At 31.9% G+C, this 24315-nt stretch overlaps 5 protein-coding genes across 5 annotated transcripts; 4 read left to right on the forward strand and 1 right to left on the reverse strand.

Annotated features, from left to right (window-relative positions):
• Positions 1-730: 730 nt before the first annotated feature.
• Positions 731-3265, forward strand: jcdC (transcription factor jumonji; the record flags this gene model as incomplete). The annotated part of the gene is made up of 6 exons (XM_020577400.1): positions 731-802; positions 878-1249; positions 1324-1492; positions 2135-2196; positions 2267-2819; positions 3159-3265. 6 exons carry the CDS (start codon positions 731-733, stop codon positions 3263-3265), a joined length of 1335 nt encoding a protein of 444 aa, XP_020432727.1.
• A 3137-nt stretch (positions 3266-6402) lies between these two features.
• Positions 6403-10081, forward strand: dhkD (histidine kinase; the record flags this gene model as incomplete). Its single annotated transcript, XM_020577401.1, is given in 3 exon segments — positions 6403-6607; positions 6627-7038; positions 7105-10081. 3 exon segments carry the CDS (start codon positions 6403-6405, stop codon positions 10079-10081), a joined length of 3594 nt encoding a protein of 1197 aa, XP_020432728.1.
• A 274-nt stretch (positions 10082-10355) lies between these two features.
• Positions 10356-17032, forward strand: PPL_06548 (uncharacterized protein; the record flags this gene model as incomplete). Its single annotated transcript, XM_020577402.1, has 8 exons — positions 10356-10677; positions 10745-11837; positions 12208-12533; positions 12566-13902; positions 13990-14012; positions 14555-14583; positions 14799-16276; positions 16934-17032. 8 exons carry the CDS (start codon positions 10356-10358, stop codon positions 17030-17032), a joined length of 4707 nt encoding a protein of 1568 aa, XP_020432729.1.
• A 116-nt stretch (positions 17033-17148) lies between these two features.
• PPL_06549 (uncharacterized protein) lies at positions 17149-17649 on the forward strand (the record flags this gene model as incomplete). Its single annotated transcript, XM_020577403.1, has 1 exon — positions 17149-17649. One exon carries the CDS (start codon positions 17149-17151, stop codon positions 17647-17649), a length of 501 nt encoding a protein of 166 aa, XP_020432730.1.
• Positions 17650-18344: 695 nt separating this feature from the next.
• Positions 18345-24048, reverse strand: PPL_06550 (uncharacterized protein; the record flags this gene model as incomplete). Its single annotated transcript, XM_020577404.1, has 6 exons — positions 18345-18358; positions 18719-19501; positions 19556-19949; positions 20028-21465; positions 21551-22834; positions 23864-24048. 6 exons carry the CDS (start codon positions 24046-24048, stop codon positions 18345-18347), a joined length of 4098 nt encoding a protein of 1365 aa, XP_020432731.1.
• Between the last annotated feature and the right edge of the window lie 267 nt (positions 24049-24315).

Below are 24315 nucleotides of genomic sequence, written 5' to 3' on the forward strand. Positions count from 1 at the left end.
ACCAAGATCAATCAACATCAACTCTGTAGAATTCAAATTTTATTAAATAAAAAAATTGAAAATCTGATTTGTTTTCCAGATATTAGTAATAAAATTTGTTCTCTCTTTATTAATTTTTTTTTTATTGTCCTTTACAAATATTTTCAAAATAGAATAATTTAGATTCAGAATGGAATTTTATTAAAAAATATTGGTATCACCGTATAATTTTGATTTATTTTCTCAAATTATAGCACAATTTAAAGAATATTATGTTTTTGTTTTTTAACTAACAGTTCTTGGAGATTTTTAAGTTTTGTTTAACATAACTTAGACAAAGGAAGAATTATTTTCTTTTTCTTTTTTGATTAAAGTTGAAAAAATCTCTGGTATTCATCAAAACAACAAAAATCAAGTTTTTTGAAGATATTTAAATTCTTTCTCCTTTTTAAGCTTTGGTTGTTTAAAAAAATTTTCAACACAACAAAATCTGCTCTGGTAAATTAAAAACCATTTTTTTAATCAAAATTGATTCGTGCACGGTGTTTTAAGATTGTTGATTTTACAAAAACGAAAATTGGAAATTTAAAACCAGGATTTGAAAAAATAATTAATTAAAAATGTTTGAAATTCCAGGGTTGTCTTAACTGTGAATATAAATACCTTGACCTGTGTCAAATTCAAACATATCATTCTAATCAATCAAATTACCAGATAAAAATATTATCTGAACCTATTATATTATAAAACAATGAAATTATTGTTAACCTTTGTAGTTATTTTCGCTATTTTCGCTACTGCTCAAGCCAACGCTGAATTAAAGGTAAATACTAAACTTTTTAATTCTTTTTTTTTATCGGCACTAATTCTTTAAATATTTTATAATTATCTCTAAAAGTGTGACTTATGTCAATTCGTTGTCAACCACGCTGAGCAATTGGTTTTGAAGAACCATACTCAAACCCAAATCATTCACCAAATGGAAAAGTCATGCCACAAATTACCACATAAGTGGTCTGGTCAATGTGTTTCTCTCATTGATGGATACGGTCCATTGATTATCCAAAAGCTCGTCGAACGTGAAGATCCAAAGACTGTCTGCAACCAAATCCACCTCTGCAAGAAGCACCACGTCAGCATTGAAGAAGAAGTTGAGGAAACCGTCGACGATGAAGTCCCATTCGGTAAGGTCGAGAAGCACCATTTCCCAATCGGTCACCACCACTTTGGTAAGAAGCTAGAGTGCAAAGCTTGTGATTTCTTAGTTAAGGCATGTTTATCCATTATAAATCTATCAAATATATTTAGTATTTATTTCTAACATAAATATTAAAAATAATATAGAAAGCCGAACACTACTACCACTTGAACCAAAGAGTCGATGAAATCGAGTCTGCTTTGGATCACGAGTGCAACTACTTTGAAATCAAGCCAGCCGTTCACATTTGCAAGAAGGTCGTCCACAAGGCTACCGCTCACATCATCGCTGAGTTCAAGAAGTCAACTTCCCCAGGTCACATTTGCAAGGCTATCCATATGTGTTAAAAACATTATATTATAAAATAATAGAAAGAAAATCGATATTTTTTAATAAAATTAATTCTCTCAACCTAAATTGGTTGTTAATAGAGAAAAATATATGTATTTTAAAATTTTATAACATAAGAGATTTACAAATAGACAATTTTTCATTTTTTTTTTTTCTACACAAATCAGCCAGTAAATTTTACAATCTTTTTATATGGGATTATCAAATTAATGAGATAAAAGAGTTCTGAATCACTTCTTATGAATAGATTCTTTTCAACAATAGTTCTTAATTAAAGTGTTATCAATTGTATTCTTTTATTATTGATAAAATTGAGAAAAAAAAGATAATAAAATTTTCGATCATGTGATTTTCGCAATAATTCGAATCGATTATTCGTTTCAAAGATTCAATTCAAAACCACATTTTTTTAATCATTTTAAATTAAATTTTCTTTCTGTGTGCGACTATAGTTATAATTAAATAATAATATATTATATATGCCTAGAAAATTAGGGGAATTTGTTGAATAGTAGTAGAACCAGATGAAAATAGATAGGTTTTACAAACCAAGCAGGGAGATATATGAACAATACATTTTAAATAGCAAGCCTTTTATCATAACAGGCGTTGTAGGGACATGGCCTTGTTTCAATCTATGGAAATCACCTAGTTATTTAATTGGAAAGGTAACTCTTCTATTTTTGTATAGTCTTAATATCTATCTATATTAACAATGCTTTTTTTTGATTTGTTTAGATTGGTGATACCGAGATACCAATCAGAGAAATAGGTTATGATGTAGGAGAATGGCTAGGAAAAACAACGAATTTAAAGTTTTCAACATTCTTTGAAAATTGGCTAAACAATTGTAATAGTGAACAACAACAACAACAACAGCAACAACAATTAGATGAAAAACAACAGCAACAACAACAACAACAACCTAAATATTATTTAGCAAGTTTACCTGTACATAAATATTTTAAAGAGTTAATGAATGACTATGAAGTACCGGATATTCCAAAGGAACAGGGCAAGTCAGCGAATCTGTGGATCGGATCGAAGGGTCAGGTGACACCGCTTCACCACGACTGGTCGACAGGCGATCCCGGCATGGATGGACTGCATGCAATCGTCAGTGGTCGCAAGCTGTTCCGTCTGTTTGATCCGGCCGCAAACATCAAGTTTATCAAGCGAAAAAACGAGTGGGGCTTGTTCCATCATGCCACCATCGATCTCGACCATCCCGACTACCTGGCGAATCCAGAGTTCCAACACGCGGAATCACTCGACGTCGTGCTCGAACAAGGTGAGATGCTGTTCATTCCGAAACTCTGGTGGCACTACGTTCGCACACTCGACCACTCGATCAGCATCAACTTTTGGTTCCAACACCTCGGCAGTGAGAAACTAAAGTGCAACCGACACTGGTGCGTCATGCAAGACTACTTGGAGTCACTGATGAGCATACGCATTGCCGAGGAGAAGATGTCGGCATTGCTGATGTACTACGGCGATGGATATACCCCCAAGTCAAAGCCACCTGCCGATCTCGTTCGTCGGTGTATCGACAACCCACTCTATCTCATACAACTCCCGAAATTCATCAAATCATTTGCAAACGCCGCTCACAATCCACTCTTCAAAGGTGTCGAAGCCGATCTCTTTGCCAACGAAATAACATCAAAAGTAAAAGAATGGATCGATTTAAAATTTAAACAACAACAACAACAACAACAACATCAACAACAATAATAATAATAATAACAATAATAACAAAAAAGATAATCAAAATAATAAACTAACAATAATAAATAATCATTGAAAACTTTTAAAAATCTTATAAAGCTCCTTCCCAAGATTATCAATCAAAAAATAAAACAATTCAACACCACAAGATAATAAAATGTGTTGTTGTTAACAATAATTTATTATTAATTAATTAAAAAAACTAGTTGGAAAAAAAAAAAAAAAAGTCAACCCCATAAGGGTTCTACCAAAAAAAAATTTAAAAAAAAAACAACAATTTTTATCAATGATAATAATAGTGGGTTACCAACACAATAAAACAAAAAAAAAAAAAAAAAAAAAAGATAAATCTTTATGCAAAAAATAGCTAAAAATAAAATTAATTAATTAATTTGATTTTGATTAATAAAAAAACAAACCACCACACAAAAATTCAGCCTTCTATATGTTTTTGTTGTGTTTTCATTTTTTATTCTATCATTTATGTTTCTCTGTAAAAAACAACTTCAATCGACGTCGCAATTACATATACATATAAACTATAATAATAATAAAAATAATAAGTAATAAGTTTAAAACAAACATAAAGGTAACACAATATTAAGAGAATAATCACTTTTAATTATTTTTTTTTTTATTATTTGTTATTATTTATCTTTAAGTTACTTATAAAAAAGTGTATATACACCTTAATAACTCATTCAAACCAACTTTAAAATATTCACAAAATATTCTTTTGTTTATCTTTTGCAAATTATCAACAAACTCGAACCACTAACCCTCATTTGGTAAAGATAAGATGGATGACATAAAAAAAAAAAAAAAAATTTTTTTTTAAAAAAAACTATAAATATTAATGATGAAGATCATTCATTCTGTTATATATATATTATATTATATGATATGAATTTATAAAGTCACACTAAATATGAATCTTGACATACGATCACCTCTTTATCTAACCGTAAGAAAAACAAAGGTGCACAACCAATCAAGCAAAGAAGAGAAGAGCTTCTCTTAGATAAACAAACAAACAAACAAACAAACAAACAAACAAACAATCAATCAATCAACCAATAGTTATAATTACTTCATATATCTACACTTTACATTATTTATTTATTTAAACATCATTTTGTAAAGTTAACTTATCTTCATTAACTTCAATTTTGTTTGAAAATAGCGTCCATGTTACTTTTTAAATATAGCAATAAACACGACACATAACACACTCTCTCACATACACACTACGCACCACCACACAAATAAAAAATGAATTCAAGTCAGTATTCTTTCAAGTATCGCATCAACATCCAGAATTACCTATAAATGAATAACAACAACATTTTTTATTTAAATCGATGTGTTTGTTTGGTTACCAAATTTGAATTCAATTAATTAAACGAAAATCTCAATAAAACTAACTGGACAAACAACATTTAATTATATTAAATGAATGAATGAATTAAATTGAATTAATATATGTTTGTTTGGATAGTGGTTATACATTTTTCTGGTATGCTGTGTGTGGGGTGTGTACTTAGTAACGTAAAATCAAAAACAGAACCAAACAAACATTAAAACATTAAAACACTAATTACAGGTGTTACACATATAACAATATAACATCATCATCTTATCTTCTCATTGTGTAGACATCAACAATTTTTCGATTCGAATTTAGACAATCAGCTTAACCTAAACTTAAAGCTGGCTACATTTCTCTTCTATACCTAAACAGCTCAGCAATCACACACACCAGCACCAAATATCAACTTTTATATTCCTTTTTACCATGTGCCATTACTATTCTTTCTACCATTACTATCAACTCAATATTAGGTAATAGGTCAAAAAATTAAAATTAACATAAAACTAATTTGGAAATATGGAGTGATCTACTTGGATTACAAGTGAGTTAATAATCTTAATTTAATATACATATATATATAGGTTATTTAATCTAGATTACTTTTTTTTTTCCTTCTTCTTTTCTTTTTTGTTAAAATTTATATTTTAATTGTTATTATTTATTATTGTTTGGTGGTATAGGTAGCAACACATACAACTATATAAATAGATTGTAAGATTGATGTTTTCTACATTTACCATATCTTGAATATCATTTTTCTATTATTGTTATTAATTAATTTCACAGTCAAATTTACTGTTTTATGTAATTTTAAAATTTAATATAATAATTAATCACCTTACAACAAACACTCAAATGATCAAGGTAATTCTAATAAAATAAATTATAATAATAATAATATAATAAAAACATAATCATTAGAATAACTAATATTCGAAAAATGTATAATCATTCATATTCATGAATTATAATATAACTAATGTTACTAATATTGATTGATTGTTGTTTATTTTGTTGTTACTGTTGAATTGCAATTCAATTAAATATCGTGTTTTGAATCTTTGTATCTCAGTGTGAATCGAAAAACATCAATCAAATCATTCATTAACCAGCAACAAGCAAATCAATAAAAAGTAACTCCTACAACACTGTTATTCTGGTGGTTTTTTATTTTTTGTTTTTTTATTTTTTTGAATTTTGTTGTTTTTTAAAAAATTCACTTAAAAATACGAACAACAACAATGTTAACTGTTAATAAATTATAAAGTGTAACGATTCAAATCTAATTTCTCTTTTTTTTTTCAAAATAGTTGTTGGAATTCAAGTAATATCATTTTTCAAATAAAGGCAAACAAATACAGATACAATACATAGATAAAAACGAGAGATAAAGATAGATATAAATAGTCTCAGTCATAGATTGATAGATAATTAGAGAGAGACAAAAGTAATAACAAGTTTTTTAGATAGATTCTATAGGGAGAAGAAAAAAAAAGAAACAAAGTTTTTGGAGAAAATCACCCAAAATTTGATTTGTTTTTAAAAACCCAATATCAAAGAAAGATAGACCTTAAGAGGTTGAGGTGAGGTTGTATCATAGCATACAGATCGATCCTATTGGAAGTTTCATAGTTCTCACAGGATTGTTGTTTGTTTGTAATATCGACAACAATCTAATCATCACATCATCAGTCAGTTTTAAGTTAAAGTTCAAGTAATCTATATTTTTCAAGGAGAGAAACAATAACATCAACAACAACAACAAAAAAAGATGATATCCGACAGAATTTTGAAAATTTCATCCTCAAAGGTTAAAGATGAGGATAAAACTCGTGAGGAGCTCATCGAAGAGCTCAAACACATGAAAAAGTTAGCATTGGCCAATGGTAACTCTAGAATTATGTTGGATGAAATGTATCAGGTAACTATACATATTGCTCTTTGTTTGTTTGATTTGTCCATTATTGTTAATCGTTGTATGTTTTTAGTTTGTAGCATTATTGGATCATCATGGTAATCTATTGGATGTAAATGAACCCGCTCTACATGGAGGTGGTATGATTCGTTCGAATATCGTTGGTATGCCATTCTGGGATTGTAGGTGGTGGGCTGTCTCTGAGAAGACAAAGATCGATTGTCGTGAAGCAGTGTACAGTGCAGCACAAGGCAATTTCGTGCGTTACGAAGTCGATATCTTTGGAAAATCAGCTGGTACAGAGACGATCACTATCGATTTCTCACTGATGCCACTCTTTGACGACAATGGAAAGGTGTGGCTCATCCTACCAGAGGGTAGAAACATCACTGAAAAGAAACAGGCAGAGGATGAAATCGCAAGAAAAAACGACGAACTAAGAAAACTCTATGAGAAAATTAAGGAATTAGATGAATTGAAAACACAATTCTTGTAAGTAGAAGTTTAAAAGGAATGACCTATAAAATCAATATTAATATTATTTTTGGGACATACTAGTGCAAATGTATCACATGAATTAAGAACACCTTTAACATTAATTACTCATCCAACAGAAAAGTTATTAAAAGATCCAACGATTTCAGCTTCTTCAAAGAAATATTTGGAAGTTATTGCAAGAAATACACGTGGTTTGTTGAAACATGTAAACAATCTATTGGATATCAGCAAGTTGGAAGCTGGTAAGATGGAAGTACAATATGCAATGGTCGATGTAGGTCGTACAGTCAGTCTGATTGCATCGTGTTTTGAACTGTTGGCACGTGACAACAATCTTGATTATAGTACGGTGATTCCGGATGGCGCTGCACTGATGGCAGCTATCGATTCCGATAAAATCAATCGTGTCATCACCAATCTCATTTCGAATGCATTCAAATTCACTCCACGCGGTGGAAAGATTCGTGTACAGGTAGATCGTACCACCATGCCCAGTGGCGAATTGGCCTTTGAGGTTGTAGTGTCTGACAGTGGTCCAGGTGTGCCCGAACATCTTCACGCAATTATATTCGATCGTTTCAGACAGGTCGATGGTGGATCCACCAGAAAGCACGGTGGAACTGGTCTGGGATTGTCGATTGTCAAAGAGTTTGTCGAGCTACACAAGGGAACCGTCAGCATCTCCTCGTCAAAGCAGGGAACCGGTGCGGTATTTACCATCAAGATTCCAGTATCTCCCAATATCGACTCGCTTGCCCACAAGACTACAATCTCTGACTCTAATGTTTCATCGTTGGTCTCATCGTCGTCGTTGATTTCCGAAGACTCTGAGAATCATGTTCGCCAATCGATGGGTAGTGTGTTCAGTGCAGAGATGATCGCCAAGCAGGCATCTGAGGAGTTGGAAGTTCGTGAGGGTTACAATGCTAATGGCGAGTTTGACATGGAGGAGCCAGAGACAATGGCCAAACCATCGATTCTCGTCGTCGAAGATAATGTAGAGATGAATCGTTTCATTGCAGAGTTGTTGGCATCGCGATATCGTATCTACACGGCATACGACGGTGTCGAAGGTCTGGAGAAACTAAAGGGATTCACACCAGATTTGATAGTGACAGATTGTATGATGCCAAACATGAGTGGTGACGAAATGGTCGAGCGAATTCGTCAGATGCCAGAGTATGACAACATTCCCATTGTTCTCCTCACTGCCAAAGCCGACGAAAACATGCGTGTCAAACTCTTGAACAACGGTTGTTCCGACTATATTAACAAACCTTTCAGTGCTGAGGAACTAACTGCACGTATCACTAATTTGATGTCGATGAAGAAAGCCAAGCAGTTCCTTCAGGAGGAGTTGAAATCTGCCAACAATGATCTCGGTGAGCTAGTCAACGAGCTGGCATCAAAGAAGCGTGACCTACAGTTATTGGTGAAACAATTGGACCAAGAGCGATCGTTATTGAATCAGGCAAACACACACAAAGATGAATTCCTTATGAACTTGTCACACGAGTTGAGAACTCCACTCAATGGAATACTCGGTTGGAGTCAGGTACTCCGCTACGAGCCAGACGCCGACGAACTAAAGCATGGAATAGAAACGATAGAGCGATGCGCGCGTGCCCAGAATCAATTGGTTAACGACCTACTAGATATGTCATTGATTATCAGTGGTAAATTCCAGATCACTAGTGAACCTATCAATATATCAGAGATCATAGAGAATGCTTTGGAATCACTAACATTCATCGCAAAGACCAAGAATGTAAAATTGGATGTCGATGTGAAACAACAACATTTTTGTGCGCGTGGAGATTCCACTCGTCTTCAACAGGTCATATGGAATCTGGTGTCGAACGCCATCAAATTCTCGAAGGATTCGCAAGGCGCTGTAAGTGTACGGCTAAGCCGCTCCGACGGCAGCGACGTCTATGGCGTCACCGGTGCACCAGCAGATCACGTCAAGCAGATGATGGCAACCAACAAATCGTGGGCATTGATCAGAGTAACCGATAATGGCAAAGGTATATCGGGCGAGTTTCTTCCACATGTGTTTGATCGATTCCGTCAAGCCGACTGCAGTTCCACTCGACACTATGGCGGTCTTGGTCTTGGATTATCTATTGTAAATAATATTGTTGAGTTACACGGTGGTATTTCATTTGCCTACTCTGATGGAGTTGGCAAAGGTGCATCATTCTCTATACTGCTGCCAATCGAGCAAGAGAACCTCAAGCGAAGTCGAACCGAGCTGGATACGCCACTGCAAATGTACAACGGACAGGCATTGGCCGGCCTGAAAGTAATGGTAGTTGACGACTTTGAGGAGACGCTCCACCTCTTGTCGGTGATGCTCACCAAGCAAGGCGCCAAAGCAGAGACATATCTCAGTGCAGCCGACGCAATCAACGCATTCCAACAAAACATCAAATCAACAGATTCAACAGAGTCAACAACAGCATCTGCACCTGTTGATATTATCCTCACTGATATCACAATGCCGCATGTCGATGGCTACAAATTCATAGAGATGATTCGTGAGCGAGAGAATAGTCTCGGTCTTCCGGCAACGCCAGTCATCGCCTTGACGGCAGCTGCTTCCATCGCCGACAAAACCAAGGTCCAATCATTTGGATTCAACATGCACATTGCCAAACCTGTAAATTTATATGAACTCACCAATTCAATCTTAAAACTCACTTCAAAAACATCAACATCAACGTCTTCCTCACAACAACAATTGGCGCTCACTCATTCCTCATCATCTTTAACCACCAGCGCGCCAGCTTCGATAACAACACCGTCACCTTTGTTAACATCAACAACTACGACCACCACCACAACCACAACCACTACAACCACATCATTTTGTCCAAAAAAACAGTTGGAACAACAACTTCATCAACAACAACCAAACCATTTGAATGGTAATGGTAATGGCAATGGTGTACATCCTACGACTATTACTGAACCAAACAATGACATGATTATTGATGAAGAGAATCAAAGAGTGAAAAAGAAAACTAAAGAGTAAAATAGAAACAAAATAGATAGATTTAAATGGTTGTCTTGGAGAAGTCAACCAACAAAACAAAATTAATATGATGTGAAGTCGACGATAGTGTATCAGTTTATCTTCAAATTTATAAACTAAAAAACAAAAAAAAAACAGGATATTAATAAAATCTGATTAAATTATTTATCAAAAATCTTAAAATAATCTTGATTCATTTAAAAGAAATATCTAAATATCTATTTATTGTGATTAATAAACTGAAAAATAAATTGATTTGTTAAATCAAAGTAAAATGGTTAGTAATAATAATAATAACGATTCAAATATAATAGTTAATTTATCACATGTATTGTTATCAAAGATTATTAATTATTTAGAAGATAACAATGATAGAATAGTGTTTACATTTGTTTGTAAAAGATGGTTCAATGAAAGACAAGGATATCTATCTTTTAATATAGATACTTATTCTCTTATTGATGACGATCAAAACTTTATGTATTTGAATTCTTATAAATCGATCATTTCAAATAAAATCAAAAGAAAATCAGCATGTAAAGCTGTTTTTGGTGATCTTGAATCAAAACAATATTATGATTATTTTTTAACTGAAGGTAACTATATATTCTATAAATCTAATGTAACCTAATCTAATAGTATAATTATACATTTTTTTTAAAGATCAATTGGATGATATCGATAGATTCAAATCATTAAACATTTATAAAATAGATATTGCTGGTAAAGGATTTGTTATAGAGCCAACACAATTTGAAAGTTTATGTCGATTGGTTTCAAATTTAAATGTTACAGTTTTTAATGGTATTCCATCGTTGAAGTGTAAATTACCAGAGAGTCTTACATCAATATCATTTTCACGGGAGTTTAATGATGAACTTTTGCCAGGATTCCTACCACCAAATTTGAAAGAACTCACTCTCGATCAATATTTTAATAGGACAATATTAGCAGGAGTTCTCCCAAACACATTGGTCAAATTGAAGTTCAATGTATCGTTCAACCAGGATCTCGAACCAGGAGTATTACCTGCATCGCTGAAAGTTCTTAAGTTCAGATGTCAAGGTTTTAAAAGAGATTTTAAAGTTGGATCATTACCACCAAATCTCGAAGTACTAGAGTATTCTGGAAATAATTCACCGATTGGCGATGGAATACTGCCCTTGTCATTACACACTCTTACTTATGCTCCGATAACATGGAGTAAACAATTCAAATCACTTATCAACCTCAAGACACTTTTGTTTTACACTATGGGTGAAGAGTCTTTCGATTTAAGTAGTTTGCCAGAATCACTCACAAGTTTAACATTATCAGTTCCGGAAACACCAGTACAATTGAGTGGAACAATGCCACTCGCTATCAGACATCTCGATTTGGATTCTAGTGAATTCGATGCTGACTCAGTGTTCAAAGATCGCTCGAAATACCAATTCGATTATCTAAAGGTGAATCCATTCAACGCTAGATTATCTCTCGATGGTTTGAAGATAAAAGAATTGGAATTGGATTTGACAACCGACCAGAATGAAGAATGTAAGGTCAATGTTCCGTTTGGTGTCGAGTCACTCATTGTTCTTTTGAACGCATCGGAATTCCAAAAGATACCGACATCAGTGAAGAAGTTGAAGATTACCAATGTTTGGAATAGTATCAATACCATCCAGAAGAACAATGACCTCTCTGGTGCCGGTTCTATACAGGAATTGGAGATCAACTATAATGATCCATTCTTTACCGAAAATGACCAAGAAAGGTATATCATTCCACCAATGAACTATCCACCAAACACTCTCTATGTACTTAGTTGCATGGAAAAAGAGAAAATGTGGATTCGAAAGTTCGATGATCAACATTACCTTGTATTCAGAGAGTCACCTATCATGAATGGAATTGTTCATCGATCGAAATTACATACATTCCTCACACATATGATAAAACATTCAAAATATTTAAATAAATCTTAAGATTTGACTATTTAGTAAAACCAAATAAATAAATAAAAAAAACTTTTCCGACACAACCAAACAAAACAAAACTAGCTCACTTTCACCTGCACAATTAATCCCAAAAAATATGTAAAAATCAAAAACTGGGGTAAATATGATAGGTATTTTTTTTTTCAGCTTACAGGGTGATTGTATTTTTATAACTTTTTTAATCATTTATCATTCAATGATTGTTAGTCTATCACATTTATTGTTATCAAAGATAGTTAACTATCTTGATAATATAGATAGAATAGTATTTACATTAGTTTGTAAAAGATGGTTCGATGACAGAGATAAATATCTATCTTTTAATACTGATGATATAAACATCATTAATGATAATAATGTAGGAGTATTTACATTAAAATCATATCGATCATTAATACTCAGATCATTCAATCAAAAGAGTAATTGTGTTCTGTCCATTGGTGGTACCAAAAAAGACTATTCTCTCGACCCTCGTAAATAATATTTAAAATATTTAAAATTATAGATTTATCAAATTCTCTAATTCATTTATTAATCATAAACAACATAGTTACTCATGGTGAAGATACAATAAATAGAATATCACCAAACATCACTACAGTGTATTTAACTGAAAAACTTGGTACCAAGTTTACAGAGAATCTCTTTGGAATGATATCGAATTCGAATGTATCCACTCTAAAAGATATATCAAGTTTATCGAATGTATTATTACCTGTGAATTTGACATCGATAACTTTTGCCTATGTATTCGATTCACCTTTGTTGGCAGGTTATCTTCCACCGAAACTAAAGAAACTGAAATTCGAAAGTCATTCAGATTTCAATCAACCAATCTCAGCAGGTGTTCTTCCAAATACATTGACAAAACTGATATTTGGTGCACGCTTCAACCAACGACTCGAACCGAATGTATTGCCAGAATCTTTAACATTTTTAGAATTGGGAGGTGATTACTCTCACACACTTCAAGTTGGATCGATTCCTCCAAATCTTAAAGTTTTCAATCATTTTGGTGAAAGAATTTGTGATATATCAGATGGAGTATTACCACAATCACTTTGTACTTTGAAAGGATCACCTTTATCATGGATTCCATTCATCAAATCACTGAACAATCTCACAACATTATCGCTCTATCAAAATGATATTGATGATTCGTATTACACTGTAGATTTTGCAGATCTACCAGCTTCTCTAACTGATTTAGATATTCAAGCTTCTTGTCTTCTCATTTCTTCTATATCTCCGTCAATTAGAAATCTAGATATAGCCTCAACACAATATGATATCGATGAGATATTCAAAAATCGATCACAATTTAATTTGGAAAGACTATGTGTAGATGGATCGAAACTAGAATCTCTTGACAAACTGAAGATCAAGGAGTTGCAGCTAGATTTTGATAGTAGCGAATCGATTATCAGAGATATTCCATTTGGAGTGGAAACTGTAAATTTTGGATACGATACATATAAAGTAGATAAAACAATACCAAATGGGTTTCCATCGTCAGTGAAGAAGTTTATATTTAACTCGGATAAGTCAATTAGTGCACTGGGTTTCAAAATTCCAAACACTGTCGAAGAAGTCGTGATAAAACTATATTGTCGAGATCAATTCTCAACTAAATGGATTCCGGACTCTGTAAAATCACTGACTGTTTCCTCTACAGTGCTTCGAGATGTTTTTAACTTACCAAAATCAATAACCAACTTGTGTTTAACAAGAAATGAAAATATAGTTGAACTCCAAGTTCGAAAGATTTATGATAATCATTATCTCATTTTCGGTCAATCAAGAATCAATTTCAATGCTGCAATTGTATCTCGTATTCGATCAGTATTTATTTACGATTAATACTATTTTTAAATAAATAAAAAATACATTAAACATTCGTTCAAAATTAAAATATTCTTTAGATTATAGTACCTGCCTGTTGATAGTTTAACGTAGATAAACCACTCAATGCAATTAATAAAGAAATCTTTTTCTATTAATTACTATAATTGTTAATTATTTATCATTACATTTTAAATAAATGTCTTCTTATTATGTTATTATCTAATTCATTTAAAAACACACATAATAATGATAGAATCAGTTCAACAATAACCAATTACAGGAACTACAACTTCATTTTCTTAACCATCAAATGATGATAGGTAGTTAAAAGTAATACATTTTAAGAATAAATCATTTATTATGATCCAGTCAAAGCTATGAGTTTAGTATAACCATTATAAACAAGTGAAGATGACACCTAGTACTAGAATAATTGTCGATCCTCATCATAGTTTCAAAGAAAGATTTGTTAAAAGTCATTAATGATTAAAACAAAATGATATACCTTGCCCATTAGAGTAAGAGTAAATGTACCTCGCTCAAAAAATTTGATTATAGAAACAAGAACTTTTTTTTTATTTATTCATACTCTTTTTATAGCAACTGAAGGTGTGGTGTTAAAATGATTTTTAACATTTAATTAAAATAGTTTCAGAAAGATTAAACTTGAATCTTTAGGTTAGAATTGGTCTATCAAAAAAAAAAAAAAAAAACTTCTAATATTAATGTTTTTATTTATATAACTATAATTTATATATCTGATAATCCTATAACAAACAGATTGCTATTTATGGAGTGTTCAAAGCATAATTGTTATTATCATACAGTATGTTATCAATGCACAACATTATTGTGCACATCCTGTTTGACAATACATAATAGTCTATATAAAGAACATCTTGATCATTGTGATCATATAAGCAAAATAAAATCAAATCTTAATAATCATCTGTGTCTTGATAATAGTAATATTAGTAATGAAATAAATGATATATTTATCAATAAAAGAATAAAATCTATTTGGTCAGTGTTAAAAGATTCATCACTACACATTCAATCATTAACATCAAAAGAATCAGAGATATCACAACACATTTCAGAATTACATGAATATTTAAGAGTTATAGAACATAAATTAAAGAAATCGATCAATGATGATATTGACACACACAATCAACAAGTTAATCAATTACTAAATGAATTAAAATATTTAGTCGATATAAATAATAGTAATAATATCATCATTAACAACAAAGAATATAATGTTAATAATAATAATAATAGTAGTAGTAGTAATAATGAATTTGAAGAAATCAAACCAGATATTACAGATGAATATTTATTATCTACAATAATCAAATCAATCAATGAGAATTCAACTTTGATATCATTCATTGAAAATAATAAAGTGGTATTTGATCAACAAAAACAACAACAAGATCATACCTCTATAATAGTTAATCAACATTATAATAATAATTCAGATTCATGGTTATTGGATAGCATCTATAAATACTCAAAACAATTCAACCCACAACGTCAATTACAAATAGTTCAACCATTGAATATCTATACGATAAGGTTTAATATTCAACCATTCAAATCGGTGATCCACAAGTCGATCAGTGTAACAACACCCAAACGAACTAAAAATACAATCTTCTCTCTACATAGAAACGGTGCAACTCTGATTCATTTCATAAGTGATGATTACTTTCATACGGAAGAGGTAGAGTTTCCCGAAGGACATATACTTGACTTTCGAAATACAACCATGTCTACCGCATTGGTAGGCAAGAACATCTATATATTTAGTGGTTTCAATGCCGGCAGTAGCAAGCTTATCAAATACAATATCAAAGCGAAATCGTTTAGCGTTGTGGAAAACGTCAAGAATTTAACTCGTTACTATGGTGTCTCGCTGTGTTATGACGGTTACGATCATATATATCTGGTTGGCGGCTACAGAGGTTCCTGTTACGACCCAACAATAGAATCGTTCAACGTGCACACTAAGCGACTGAAAATCAAAGAGCCTTCTTTCAAAAACTTTTCAAAAAAGGTGATCTCAGTGTATCATCGTCGCAACGGATGGATCTACACGGTGCCATCCGACGCTCCTCTGGTGATAGCATTCAATCCCGTCTCAATGGTATCTGTAGAGTATCGATTCAACGATCTGGAGTGTGCATACAGTGGTTGTACTGACGATGACGGTAACATCTATGTTCTCAACCACCGAAAGTACTTTATCCGATTCAACATGGACACCAAACAATTCCAACGACTTGAAAGTATTGAATTCCATAATGAATTCTTATCGATGGTCTATCGTAAGGTTTCACCCTCCTCTACTTGCTCTCTGGCAGTCGTAAGAATCTTCGATACTCTGTCGAACAAAACAAATGGGAACCATTCTTTGAGAACGATGAAATCGATCGTAAAGAATTTGGAAGTATCATCATTTAATAATAAAAAAATAATATTTTAAATAAATCCTACTAAAACAAACGAGTGTTACAACATGCTGTATTGATTGATGATTGGATTTCATTTTAATATTATTATTTAAATGATCAGTATTTAAAGATATCTATTTCTTTCTGTCACTGAACAAATATAAATACTATTCTATCTACATTATAAATAAAATTAATAATCATTGATAACAACTGGTTTTTTAAAATTTGAGTGAGTTCAAGTTAGTTAGTGGCACGTTTACTAACTTACCTTCAGTGAGTTCGTTACTTTTCAGTGAGCAAAAAAATGAAAATAATTGCAAAGAGATTTTAGAAAAAAATTGAGTTAATTAATAAAATTATTTAATAAAACACTTTATAGTGATTTTAAACAGTTTTACAAAAAAGAGCGAAAAAAACAAAAATATTTGTTTCTTTTGTAAAAAAGAGTGCACAGCAGATACAGCCCAGCATTGCAGAGAGCACTTGAATACAAAAAGCTGCAAATTGGCACAACAATCACTATTACCAAATAAACTCACAACAAACTCAGACTATTTATGTTGTAGATATATAGTAATGTCAAATATTCCATTTTCAACTTTGGAGAACACAGAGTTCAAAGAGTTTCTTCAGTCGTTAAACTATTCACCTCCCTCAAGGTATAAGTTTAAGGAAACGTATCTTCCTGGCCTCATGAAAGATCTTACGAATGTGATGAAGTATCAAATAGATCGTGCAGATTGGGTGGCAATAACAACAGATGGTTGGACTAACAATCAGAATGACAAGTTCACCACATTCACAGCGCACTTCTTGGATAAAGATTTTCAATATGTGTCCAACAACACCTACTACAACAACATCACCCGCTAAAGTCACACCTCAAATAGATTTATCACCAGTGTCATTTAATCCATTTTATAGATATAGTAAAGATCCACAACCAATAGAGCTTAATGTAGATATACTCAAGAAGCAATTAATGGATTTCCACAATTATCAGTATGTAACTGAAGAAGAAGAGAGACTAGGCAAATATTCTAATCCTGCAATTTTCTGGTCGCAAAATAATCACCTATTTCCATATGTTGCTCAACTTGCTCGCAAATATATGTGTGTTCCTGCTTCTTCTGTGCCTTCTGAATCTGTATTCTCTAAAGCTAATTATATATTTTCCGAAAGAAGACAATCAATGCTAAGTAGTACATTAAGAGATTGTGTCTTATTGTATTGCAACAAATCTTTATTTACAAATGCCAACAACAATAATAACAACAAATAAATTATTTACAAAAGATATTAACAAATAAACTAGTCATTGTGCTTCAAATATAATTTTTTTAATTTAAATTTTAATATGAACTAACTGAAAAAGTAACCAAAACTAACTAACGTGCAGTTTGGCTGAGAATTCGTGGGAACGAAAAATTAACTCACCAGTGAGTATTTTAACTTATTTTTCAAAAAACCAAACAAACAGCGATATGACTAGACACATAACTAACATAGCAGCAACGCGTCCAATTACATCATATAAATAATAGAATTAGCAGCTACACAATAGAGGAGTACCAATCAAATGTCATATAAGCTACAGACACCAACAATAGAACAAGTAATGGTATCAGATCATCATAACGGTGCAACGGATCAGGGCAATCATTTATAAACAAACCAATATCAGTTAGATAGAAAATACTATCGCGATGTCAAACAGTGAAAAGGGTAAGTCAATATTAGATTACTAAGTTATCATTATCATCATTCATATTAATTAATAATCTAATCAAGCTGATATTGGAGGTTAGCTTTTCAATTTGTTCTTTTAGATGAAAATAAATAAGAATTTGTTAAATAGAACAATCACAACAATAGATCAACTACAACAACACAACAACAAATATATAACAACATCTGTTCAGTAACAAACAACAAATAGTTTAAATGTTTGCACTACCGGTATATTATTATTTTTATTTATTGTATTCTTACTATTTTTTAATAAATTTGATATTAATATCTCGACTCGTCTAATGATTATCTTTGTTTTAATAGATGAGGTGCAGATTTCAAAAAGATATTACAAAACAAAACTGGCACTTGCTTGTTGAAGGGCGCCATTTAAACCTTTTATAACACACTCAAATCATTGTTTATAATTTTTTACAATAAATTAAATAGTAAACAAAAGCTTGCAATGAACAACAACAATAATATATCATATAATAATTTTATTGGACCTTAAATTCCTCTAAGGAAAAAATTAATAAATAATTATTGAAATTGAAATAAATTCAATATAGAAGATGATTAGAATTTATTTAAGATCTTGAGTTTCAATTAAAAAGTACTGTATCCGAGTGACCATAAGTATAATCCAGATGCATCAGATACAACTAATTCTGGCATTGATGGATGAAGTATTATCGATCTACCGGTTTGAGTTGAACGATCATTTGGAGGTCCACTTGAATCAATCATTGTCTTGGCATTGGACGAGCAAGTGGTTGTTGTATCATAGATCAATTGATAAATTCCAGTGGATGACCAAGCATGTTTACATATTTGAAGATTTGCGGGTGATTCTTGAAGTATCTGGTTTGTGAACAGATTCTTAATATAATATTTGTTTTGATTGATTTCGAAACTTAGGAATCTATTTTGATATAAAGTGTTTGTATTTGGTTGAAGTGCAAAGTTTCCCAAAGCTTTGGAGTTTCCAAAATATCCATATGTCAAAGATCCAGTTGCTGAACGCAATGCAATTGCCCAATCTGTTGGTTGGTCACTTCCTGGTGCTGGAAGTTGGAGATATCGAGATGATTGAATGCTTGGTGTGTTCCAATTTCCAAATAATTGACAATAATATGTTCCTGTTATAGAGTTGACCATACAAAAAGTATTGGTATCACCATTGTAATGAACGTACATTCTGAGATCTTCTTTTAATAAAGTCGAATATTCATATTTCCAGAGAGGAGTTGATACAGCATTTGGATTTTGTCCATATAAATATGCACCATAGGAATCACCAGAAGGTGTTTTCTTGATAATCAAATAATCTCTGCCATTGGTGATGAATTGATTGACTCCAAGATAATTATTTGTAGTGTCAAGATTGTCAATGAATGAACCTGGAATCAATCCAATCTTCATTGATGTTGGATATCCCTAAATTTCGACCAAACCATTCTTGTTTTTAGCGTTTTGGACAACCAATCCGTAAGGTAAACCATAAATGCTATCAAGAAGATTGAGATATTGACCTCCAAGACTATTACACATAATTGCTGTGAATGTTCCAGATTTACCAACCAAAACAACATTTCCATCAAATGATTGGATTGTGATTGAATATGGTCCTGATGTTGAAGTTGTTACTCCCAATGAATATACTTCAGAACCTCCGGATTTAAGTGATAAATATCCATTTCCTTGAGAGTTGATTGTGAGTGATGTAGTTGATGTCTTGAGTGTTTTACCTTCAGGAAGTGTTGTTGGGCATTTCAATCCAAGTGAATCTAAACATGCACCTGGGAATACTGGAATTGATTTCGAACTTTCAACTAAAACTGAACTTGGCTATATTGAGAAAATAATTAATAAAAATGATTTAAAATAGAAATTATATGAATTTTAAAAATATTAGAAACAACTTACATAATTCCAAATTTGATTTTGATTTGATGAATCACATGTTTTGAATTCAACAATATTTGAGACAGTATTGAGTTGAAGACATAATGAAGTAATATATTCTTGAATTGTATATTGTCCATTTGTTAATTGATTGAGAATATTAAAATTGTTTTGTGGAATCGATGTTGTTCCAATCAATGTTGTTGTTTGACTGTTCATATACATCATTGTTTTTGGATTGTAAAGATGTGGTCCAAATGAATCATATTTCAAATACCAGAATTGTTGAAGATTCGATTGATCACATGTTGAAAGTGTTACTGATGATCCAGATGTTGTTGGTGCTGTCAAACAACTTTGTGATCCAACATTTTGAATCATCTTATATTCAAGATCTTGATATGAAAGGAATGTTGGTGTTGAATCACTTGTTGTATACCAAGCAATACCTTCTTTTGTCCAGCCTAACATATTTGGAACGGTTGAATATCCATAAACTAAACCTGATCCAAATGCTTGAATTTGAGTTCTAGAATATCTGTAAACTGGTTTGGCAGAAGGTGTGGCATCAATTGCATCATATACTTGGAATGCAATACCATCATACACCCAACCACTTGAAGTGAATGAACTATCGGTTGTATAATAGAATCTATTACCATTTGATTGTGTGAATTTGAATCGATAAACAATTTCTCTCTCGGTATCAGCAGCTGTAGTAGGATCTATAATTACAGACCATGGAACTTGGAATGCTTTGAATGAATATCCTCCAAATGACCATCCAATGTTTGATGATAAAGTACTTGGAACAAAATTAATTGTTCCAGTCGAAGCACCATTATTTCCGGTTGAACTCTTATCATTGAAATTATTATCAAATGGCCAATATCCAACCAAATTTGGTTCATTTCCAAAAATATTTTTGTTCATTGTGTTTGATATTTGTATTTGAGAGATTGCAACATTCCAAATTGTGATATCTTCGATTGATCCAACAAAATGTGGCTCATTGGGTTGATTGGTGTAATAATTGGCACCAATCAATAATGTATTTGTTGATTTGGCACTCAAATTTGAACCAGTTGTTGTTGTTGTGAGTTTAACAGCATCCAACCAAATTTCCAATGAACCAGATCTTCGAATAGCAGCAACATGATGCCAATTTCCATCAAGTATTTGTGTTGTTGATGATATTGTTTTATACGATCCGAAACCATTGTCAATTGTGAAAATAATTACACCATTTTCATTGATGACAATTCTCAATCCACCACTAAAGGTAGCTCCTCCAGACTCAGGTTTATTTGACATGATTGTTCCTGGTACTGTTGTTTGGACAAGAGATGTTGCTGAGAAATCACTGGTTCCAAAATCATATACTCCTTTATTTGGAATATTGATTTGACTTGTTGGTCCAATAAATGCTGCTAAATCGGTGGATACTTTTCCTGGAGAACTATTCAATTAAATTAAAATTGTTAATTAAATATACTATAAATTTTGGTCTTTAATCATAAATAAAATATATATTTTTTACATACTTGTAAAGATATCTGGATTCACCATTTGATTCTTGATAATAATATTGAGAAACTGCTACTGGTCCCGATGATGACACTGGGAAACGGAAATCAACATCATCATAAGCAATTGCTAGACCACTTAAATATGAAAATGCTGCCAAATCATATCCTGGTTCAACAATATCGACAACACATTGTCCTGGGAAAGATGAATCAAATGTTTGAGCGTTAGAGTTGGTAGTTACTTTTCCTAGAGTGGCTTTGGTCGAATCGAAATAAGTGAATGTGATGGCATGAGTATGAATTGGATCAGTTGAGATAGAGACTGAAATAATTGGAACTTGTTTTAAAACTAATGTTGGGTCTGGTGAAATATCTGATCCTGATGAACGTCCAATCAACTTTGTTGATCCATCATTGTATTCAATGTTGAGTCCAACAAGACTGACACCAATGTGGAAGTATGGAGTTATTTTTGACATCATTCTTGTGGTCGATACTTGAGATGCAACTGTTTCTGGTCGATTTAATTTCTTACAAACATTGTATGAGCAATCTGGAATATTGAAAACACCAGCAAGATTTGATAAAAGAATATGTGAAACTGGACCAATAGAACCACCAGTTGGATATAACTTGACGTCAAAGTATTTCCAATTGTATGAAAACAATGTTACTGACATATAGAAATGATTGAGTTCATCTGAAATCTTATTCCATTGATCTACTGGCTGAAGTGTTGAAACAGTGTATGGTAATGATTGAATACGAGTATTGATAACTGAATTTGCATAACTAGCATAACTAGTAATCTTTGATTTCATCAAACTATCATATTTAGCTTTAACAGATTGACTCCATCCCAATTGATTTCCATAATTTACACCATCACGAATGAATGTTAAATAGAGATTGGCAAATTGAGCAAACAATGGCAAGAGTGTGGCTTGGAATTGTTCTGTTTTGAAAAGTTGCTCTTGACGAATCACTTGAGTTACACATGAAATGTAAACAGAACTTAGGTACTCTGGTGTGGAATCTGGATCGGACATTGCAGCAAAGTAGTATTCATCCATCAATTGAGAGAATCCGAGTAATTCTGATTGAACCAAAGAATATGTTGCAGTATCAATACTCTTATCGATGGCAGCTTGAGCATAGACCAGGATACTGTTCCAAACGGCCTGTGGATCCGATGCTTGATTTGGGAACAAAGAATTGACGATGGCACCTGCCAAAGGTGGTGGAAAACCTGGAAGTAATTCTGGCGCTGCAATAGTAACCGCGGCTACAATCGCATTCCTAATAGTAGTAAAGGTACCAGGCATCTTCACAGGAGCCGCTGCTCCTGAGCGGTGATTAAGAACTATCAGTGTCAAAACAAATAAAATTAATAATAAATTTGAATGTTTCATTTCTATTAATAAGAATTTTTAACTATGATATCTGAATAGACAAATTTGACCATTATTTATAGAAACATATTGATAATGAGGGATTAGCCTCGAATGCATATGTATGTTGTGAATCAATAAAATATCTTCAAAAGTTTCTATTCATTGAATTTGAAATAACAAAAATCCTCGTATCCTAAAATTTAAATAAAAAACACCAATTTAACCCTCAATCTTTGAAATTAGTGTATTTTTAGAATATTTTGTTCATATTTTTTTCACACAGACCCTAAGAGGATGCCACATATTTCAAAGTTTACCTTTTCAAAAACAAAAGTCCATTCATGCAAATCATAATTATTCAACTTTTTTTTTTTTTTTTGCACCTGTGAGATTTGATCATTTGATTGAAAAACTAACCATTTGTATGTATGTTTGACAATGATGATCCAATCAAATCGTTTATTCGAAATCTTGTTGATATGAAAATGAAAAAAAAAAACAAATACTAATTGATCATTTTATTATTATTTTTACCAAGTGGGCCATTGATGCTCCTTTTATGCCCATTAATCAATTGAAAAACTTCTAAAAAAGTTTTTTTATACTTTTTGTGTTTCCTGTGACGATCTTTGTTGATATCAGATTGGTCGATAATACAAGCATTGAAATATGTTAATCTTCTCTCTCTCCCCACCAACGAGCTTCCAATAGGCTGGATAGAAAATAATGTTAACATACATAAAAGATATACTAATAAAAAACAAGACATACCACTTTAATTGTTTCCCATTTTCATCACCCTATTCCTCTATTCGTTACATTCTTTTAATTTAGCCTCATTCTTGTCATCAACAACATGAAGTAAATCGGGGTTGTATTTACTGTTATTTGATCAGTGTGTTATTTCTTCTCTGAACTCTAATCAAGGGTTCACATTGTTGTATCTATATTGCAATAGTATAAAATATAAAAAGTTTTTACAATTATTATTGATCCAATGTGACGATAGGTAAGTGATGACGATGAAGCACTAAATTTTAAGATAGAAAGGAAATAATCAATATCATATCTTAAGATGACGACTAAGTAATTATAATTTAATTTATAGCTGGTGGACATTATATTGTATTTTTGGTTGATAAAAAAAATTTATAATTAATAAATGATTGGTTTATAAATATTAGATAGTTATAACACAAACCTTTTCTTTACACGATGAAATTTATACAAAAAATGTAACTGGAACTACTCATTGAGTGTAACCATTAGGAGTAAATATTGAACTTTGTCTCGATATTCAACATCCATACCTTTTTTTACTGTTTTTATTTTTTTGTTTGTTCAACAAAACATTTTTTTAATTTATTATTTTTATTATAAAAACTT

This window comes from Heterostelium album (genome assembly GCF_000004825.1).
Source record: "Heterostelium album PN500 unplaced genomic scaffold PPL_contig16, whole genome shotgun sequence".
Lineage (NCBI taxonomy): Eukaryota > Evosea > Eumycetozoa > Acytosteliales > Acytosteliaceae > Heterostelium > Heterostelium album.